Genomic DNA, 7157 nt, shown 5'->3' with positions numbered 1-7157 from the left:
AACCCTCCCTCGCGATCGAAAGCCAGTCTCCGGCGTGGACCGCAGGGCGGGTGAGGCCATCCCTTGCTCCATCCTGTCCCTCAACTGAACGAGGGGCCCTGGCTATGAAAGGGATGGGCTTCCACCCTGTTCACCTGAAGTCACAAGACAGAAACCTCTAAAATGCCCAGCGCGCCATCACACCAGGGCGCAGGCCTCAGCCACCCCGAAGGGGAGTGGCCGTCCACGCTAGCCCTGCCCCGCATGCCACGCCGGCAGCCCTGCCCTGGCGGGAGTGCCCCGGCGGCGCTCGGCCGCTCACCTGGGTCTGTTCTGGCCTCTCCTCGCCGGCCTCCAGCAGGCTGGCTGCCTCCTTCAGCAGATTGGGGATGACGTCGTTGGCTACCTCAAAGAACTCCTTGTAGATCTCCTCGTCTTCGCGGCAGTAGTTGTAGCTGTGAGAGCAGAGGGCCACGTGGGGTCTCGCCCGTGGAAGGTACTCCCACGGACCCAGAGGGGGACGGGGCCTAGGTTTCTCTTCCTGGGTTACCCCGGGGACCTCACACATGGCTAGGGCGCTCACTCCTAAACAACCGTGTCTGTGTCAGCACAGGGCAAGAGCGGGGCGTGTGGAGCCCCGGGGGGAGTGTGGGGGGCAAGTTCACTGCTGGCTGACAGGAAACTGGGAGGAGAGGGGCAGCGCAGAGGCATCAGGCCCTAGTCAGGGCTTCCTGCCTCTGGGTGGCGGAGCCTTGGCTGCAGGAGGAAAGGACTGGGACCCAGGCCCCACTCCTGGGTGAGTGGTTAGAAAACAGGTAGCGGGGGAAGGGCGGGCGGAGCCGAGTGCGGATCCTCACTCCTGGATGACGGTGGCCGTGTCCGCCCAGGCCTGCAGGGCTTCCCGCACGTTGCGGTTGCGACAGTGGTAGCCGGCCAGGTACATGTAGGGGTAGATGTGCTCGTCCCGGTAGTAGGTCTTGGCTGAGGCGATGCCCTAGGGAGAAAGCAGCAGGGCCTCAGGCAGGCTGCTGTGGGTCATCCCAGAGGGGCACCAGAGAGCCCTGCGTCCACCAGAGGCCTCTCGAGTCTGCAGGACTGTCTGAGGCTGCGCCGGACTCCAGGGGCAAGGGAGGGGCTCATCCTCTGAGTTCGGGACACACTCTCTTCCCAGGCTTCCCCACGCACACTTCCACTGACATGGAAGCCACTGGGTCCAGTCCAATACCCTCCGCACCCCCCCCAAGTCAATGCTCCCACCACCCTGGGCCTGCCAGACTCAGGGAAACCCAGGCCCCGCCCCCAGGACACCCCTCGGGCTCCTGACTGCACTGACGTGCACACCCGGCAAGCACGTGTGAGCCCACCCGGAGTCAGAGCCTTCCTCGTCGGCTCAGTCTGGCAGGCTATGTTCAGGTTTGGGCCTACCACTACGGTGAACTAATATGAAAACAGTGTGCACATTCCCAGACACCCCATGAACCTACCAAATCATACCACACACACCAGGTCTTACTCTTGGCCAGCAAGGGAACCTGGACTAAGTGGGGACTGGACGGGGCACCCGCCAAAAATGACACGTTCTCTCCTTTCCTGTCCCCTCCCGGTTCCCAGGCAGAAGGTAACCCCAGGGACTGCTGGGGCCTCCCTCTGGGCCCTCCGGAGACATCCCCACCTTGTGGTAGAGGGTGAGTGGGTCTGGTCGGCTAGGGGTGGGCTCCAGCTCCTCCAGGTCAGCCAGGTTCCCCAGAGCCATGGGGTACCTGCGAAAGGGCTATGAGTCCAGGCTGCACCCAGCCCCGAGCACCCGAAGCCCAGTCTGGCCACGTCCCCACTTACCTTTCCAGATGTCCCAGGTCGTAGAGCAGCCACAGCAGCTTCTAAGGGCCAAAGGAGAGGAGTATGAGCTGGGGGGAGGGAAGTGGGGGTGCTCAGGCTACCAGGCAGAAGTGGGGTCCAGTGCCAGCAGGGGCCTCCCACCAGTGGGCAGGAAGGAGTCGAAGCCTTCCAAGGTTCACCGCCCTCTCCCGAGTCCTGGCAAGGCCCCGCCAGGCATTAGCAACCCAGGACACAGGGCAGGCTGGAGCTGAGAGAGGGCCAGCGCCTGCCGGGGCCTCCAGGCGCCCTCACCTGCTGCAGCTGCAGGAGCTCCAGCGAGTCGGTGTGCAGATCGATGGAGGGGTTGATGGCGCACACCATGAACGCCACCTCCATCTTGCGGTCACAGCGCATGTACGAGCCTTTCAGGTATAACCAGCTCTGAGAGGGGACAGACCAGGCTATCTCAGGACAGCCTGCCCCGTGCCCGCTCCAGGAAATGACAGCCAGGAAAGGGGCCCTCTTGCCTTCCCTCCCTGACACGTTAACAGTGAAGGGAGGGGGGAATTGGCCCAAAAAAGAAGCCCCCTCAGCGTGGGCGGCGAGAGAAAGAAGGGCAGTACCCGCTCGGCCACACCCGCATTGACGGTCTGGCCCCTGCGATCCTCGTTGCCCTTGCCGTGCCAGGTGACTTCCGCCGTCTGCTCCCCGTTGGGCCCAAACACTACCCAGGCGTGGTCCTCAGACAGGGCCAAGTGGACATCCCGGAGCCCCAGAGCCTGGCAGGCCCCCACCACAGCAAAGGCCACGCCGGAGCTGTCGAGTTTGGTGCCTGTGGAAGGGAGAACAGAACAAGGGTCCTCGTGGCCTGGCCTGGGGTGGGGGCCACACGGGGCGGGCATGTGCCCTCCCACCCTGGGGCCAAAGACTCAGACCCTGCGGCTCTTCCTTCTCTCTCTGTGTTCCAAGTCTCCCCTCCATCATCCCTCAGCAAGAGACCTGGGATCCGCCATCGCTCCCGCCACTGTATTGTGATTTGGGTTCATTCGAGGTCTTCCCCATTCTATCGTGCCTATTTGAACAGGAATGGCAGAAACAGGCCGCGCGGGCGGACTCTTCACACCCACTGGCCGATACTTGGAATTATCTCTGCATGCTTTTCCTGCGAAGCTCAGAAGCAGCCTCAGATTCTATCTCAACATGACCCTCCACGCAGCCTGACTGCCATGCAGCTGGGCCGGGTGCAAAGAAAATAGCTCTTTGTAAGCCCTGAGCCTTCGGCACTTTGAGATCAAGCCCCGTCTGCTCATTATCAAACATTATTTAATTACTTCTAAAGTGCCCCAACTTGGGCTCCTCACCCCCTAAATCTGCTGCTGCCCTCTGTGTCTCTTGCTGGGCTGCAGGACTTCTGTAGCTACTCAACAGTGGGGATGGGGGTGCTGCCAAAGATTGGGGCTGTCCGTCCCCAGGGGTCCAGTCCCAGGCTGCTGTCTTCTGCCTTTGGCCCATCGTTTTCCTTATCTGGGCTTCAGCTTCCCTAAATGCAAGGGGGTGCGGCTAACACCTGCCACACCTTACAAAGCCAACAGCTTCCCAAAGGGGTCGTAAACCTTACAGCTCGGTAAAGAGGTGGGTCAAGGTTCTCGGGTGGGATGGGACCGCGCACCTTGCCATCTGTTGGGGGCTCCCACCTGTGATGAAGCTGAAGAGAGACTGGATGTGTGCTCGATCCTTGAAGTAGGAGCGGCTGAGGCTGTTCCAGATCACGTCGGAGACCTTCTTTACCAGTTCGCGGCTGGAGACGCCCCCCTCTCGCGGGTAGAGAGACAGGTCGACGGCGCCCCGAATCTGGGCAGTGAAGCGGGCATAGAGCGCGGCGATGATGGACAGGTCGGCCACCGGGAAGTAGGTGAGGCCGCCAGGAGGGTCGGGCGCGGGGCTGGGCTGGAAGGTGAGCTCGGGCACGTTGGTGGGAATGACGCGGTTGACAGCTAGGAAGTGCTCCACGAAGCCCAGGACCAGGGAGAGGAGCACCAGGTCCGGCTCCTCCCGGCCCAGCTCGGCAGCGAACAGGCGCACCACGTCGTCGATGGAGCGCAGCGGGAACAGCGTCTTCTGGGCGGCCTTCAGCCCCATGGCGGCGGGCCTCGGCCTGCGGCGAGCCAGAGGAGGAGGGTCGGGCGGGCACAGCCGCGAGCCCCCTCCCAGGCTCGGCTAAGCCCCCCCCAAGATCCCTGGCTCCCCGCCCCCTTCACCCTCCCTCCATCTGCTCCCCCTCTTCCTTGGGTGAGACCCGCCGCCGAAGCTGTAGGGCCTCCTTGGCCCCACACCCCAGGGGCTCCGGCCCCGATGGGGGGCGCGGCCCTAGCACATCGCCGAGGAACTCCAGTGGCCGCCCCACACCCCCCTCTAGGCCCGGAAACCCGGGCCCCCGGAGTCCGTCCGGAAACGCCCCCAGGCCAAGCCCCCCAAATCCCAAGGAGAGTCCTGGCCTCCGTCCCCCGCGCCCACCTCCGCGCTTACATCCCACACAAGGCACCGCGGCGCCCGCCGCCCGAGCCTGCTGGGAAATGGAGTCCCGCCCCTCGGGCCGCACTGCCCGCCGGGAAGTGGAGTCCAGGCCCGCTCCTGCCCCGCCGCGAGGAAATGGTGGCCTGCGCCGCCGGCCCGCGGTGGCTGATGGGAGCGCTCCAGAGGTAGGTGCGGAATCGAGGCAGCGCCACCTTCCCGAGGGCCTCAGGGATTGGCCGTCCCTTTTTACGCATTCAGGTAGGCCGACACGCCGTGGTGCATTCTGGGAGCTGTAGTTCGAGAAGTGACCGGGCGTTCAGGGTGTCCCGGCGCTTCTCGGGACTATCAGTGAGCTGTGGAGGAAAACCGGCGCGGTCAACTCTTGAATTCTGCCACCTTAGGTGGATAGTGACCAGCACCTATTAGCGTGTCAGTGCGCTTACTGTATAACTAGCTGTTCTCCAGTTCTGTCCACGGGAAAAATCTAACATGCGCAAAGAGGAAAACCACCGAAGAGCTACTGTAATTATTTGTAATAGGGTAAAAGGCGGAAAAGTAGCCGTAGGCATCCTAAAATGGATCTTCAGGGTATACTGGTGAAGGAAAAAAAGCTGCAGGAGCTCAGCATGACGGGCAGTACTAAAACCTCAGGGCCCTCCCCCGTGAGGTTAAAGCGCAGCACTGTGAAGCTGTAGCAGCCACTCACTGCAGCGCGAGTTCAGTCTATATGGCGCAGCAGACCTCTCCCGTCTCCCCTCAGCAGTGTATTTCAGTACATCGGCCTGTTCTGCACCCCACTTTCTCTGGTGAATCTTCTCATCCCGCCTTCCGCACTTCTGGCCTGTACCCCAGTTCTTTCATGCATAAACAAATAAACCTTTAAGAAAAAAAAAACCCTAGTTTAAAAAAATTCTAAACTTCAAATCAATACTAATAACTACAGTCAGATGCTCGTCTCTCATTCATCCAACATAGTTCAGTGGAGGCAGATGTAAGCGGGTGTGTAAATGTTAGAGAATGATTGTTAAGAATCACTCCCCCAGAGGCGGGGGCTAGGACGCCTAGGGGCTGCAGTTTCGATGGGAAGGCTGCACTGAGATGACATTTGAGCCGAACTCTGAGGAAGGAAGAGCAGGCGGACGCTGGAGGAAGGACATTCCCAACAGCTGCAAGAGCCTCCGCCAGGAAGAGCGAACAGCAAGCAGGTAGGTGGAAGTTCAAGGGCCCAGCATGGTGAGGTGGAGGCGGGCTTGGACCTGTCCACTGTGACATTCTGGACGTGTGAGAGGAGCTACAGAAGCAGCAGCTAGATGCTGCTGGGTTAGAGAAGGAAATCTGGGACTCATGAGTACAGAGGATTGAGAGCAGGTAGTGGGACGAGGTCAACACAGACTGGTCCCGGGGCTCCCCTTTCTGGAGAGGCTGAAAGACCAGGAGGATCCAGCAAAGGAATCTGCGAGGGATCGGCCAGTGGTGGGCGTGCGCCCGGGGTGTGCCCACGGTGCTAAGGCAGGGCGGACTGGAGCCCAGGCGGCAGCGTGCGATGGCATCAGGTGCCACGCCCGGGTCAGCAGGCTGAGGAGCAAGGACCGGCCAGGTGTAGCTCCGGGGGTCCCTGGTGACCATATTAAGAGCAGTTTGGGAGGGAAAGCCCCAAGGAATTGGCCTCAAGAAAAACGAGATGACCAAAAAAGGGGGGACAGAGAAAACCCCAGATTCAAGGAGACTCAAGAGACAACCAAATGCAGCATGTGATCTGAAACTGGAGATTCTATTTCAAAGTGCCAAGAACGTTCATGACACAAATTGTACCACAAAGTTGGTGACTTAAACAACAGATTGCCCCATTTTCTGAACCCCAGGACACATCAGGCAGAGAGGCCGGCAGCTTACAAAGTGATCTTTACTGGTTTCTTATTGCCTCAAGGTCCCTCCTGGGAGTGTGGCATTTGAGGAGATAAATACTTATTTGCCCTCTACTCATTGGTAGGGGTTGGTTTAATAAAAATAGTAATATAATAACAATAATGACTGTGATCAATAATAAAATGCCCCCCTCATCATCCCCTAATACACAGCTGGCTGAAGTTTTAAGAAAAAGGGCCTTCCCCGTTTTTGGGAAGGGCCAGAGTGTGCCTGGGGACCCCCCAGTGGTCCCCCTGGCTGCCTGTCTCCCACCAAGTAGCCCTTATAAATACCCTCCCATCCCATCCCTGTCTAAGAATCCTCTCGGGGCAGGCTAGAGGACTGGCAGCTGGCTCATACCAGGCCCCAGTCCCCAGTCCTCCCCAGAGAGGCCCTGCGGGAGTTCTGTCCCAGCTCCCTCTCCCTCCTCTCCTCTCTCCCCCTTCCTCCCTCTCCTCCTCTGGCTCACTTCCACTTCCTTCCCACCACTCTCACCTGCTTCTCCACTTCCTCTCTTCCCTCAGGCCTCTTCCCCATCTCCTTCATCTACATCCTTGCCCTGCTCTCTGCCCTCCTTCCCGCTACACCTGGCCTTCCCACCCTGCCCCTGAGAACAAATGTGGCTTCACCTGGGACTGAGCAGTCCAGAGTCAATACCTAGATGGCCCCCAGGGACCCAACCCTTCTTCATCCCCCATCTTGACTCTTACTTACAAGCCTCTTGGGACTTGGCACTGGAAAGAACTTTGGCACAATCGCCCCTGAACAGAGGGGCGCCCCAGACAAAAGGGGAGACTATTCTACTCCCAGAGTCTTTCCCAGGTTGGGGCTGAGAGCAGGCGGGGAAGGCGGGGTGAGGGCTGGAAGTCGGAGCCCAGGGTCCTAGGAGCCCAGGCAAACCTCCCAGTCGCTGGCCAGGCCAGGTCCCCACCCCCACCCTGAGT

The 7157-nt window shown here is 60.3% G+C and overlaps 1 protein-coding gene across 2 annotated transcripts in view; it reads right to left on the bottom strand.

Moving 5' to 3' along the window:
• Window positions 1–4383, bottom strand: part of MEN1 (multiple endocrine neoplasia I) — a 6150-nt gene extending 1767 nt beyond the window's left edge. The window contains exons 1-8 of one of the 2 annotated variants that reach the window (XM_004682650.2): window positions 4321–4383; window positions 3489–3949; window positions 2418–2626; window positions 2107–2235; window positions 1816–1856; window positions 1652–1739; window positions 837–973; window positions 302–434 (exon numbers count right to left, since the gene is read on the bottom strand). In XM_004682650.2, the coding sequence (XP_004682707.2) occupies window positions 302–434; window positions 837–973; window positions 1652–1739; window positions 1816–1856; window positions 2107–2235; window positions 2418–2626; window positions 3489–3949; window positions 4321–4322 (1200 nt within the window). In that variant the 5' untranslated portion in view covers window positions 4323–4383. Of the gene's footprint in view, window positions 1–301; window positions 435–836; window positions 974–1651; window positions 1740–1815; window positions 1857–2106; window positions 2236–2417; window positions 2627–3488; window positions 3950–4308 lie in introns of both variants that reach the window. The other variant, XM_012725233.1, reaches the window with a different exon arrangement.
• Between the last annotated feature and the right edge of the window lie 2774 nt (window positions 4384–7157).

This window comes from Condylura cristata, unplaced genomic scaffold, assembly GCF_000260355.1.
Source record: "Condylura cristata isolate star-nosed mole 26May11 unplaced genomic scaffold, ConCri1.0 scaffold00015, whole genome shotgun sequence".
Lineage (NCBI taxonomy): Eukaryota > Metazoa > Chordata > Mammalia > Eulipotyphla > Talpidae > Condylura > Condylura cristata.
This window is presented reverse-complemented; position numbering and strand designations above follow the sequence as displayed.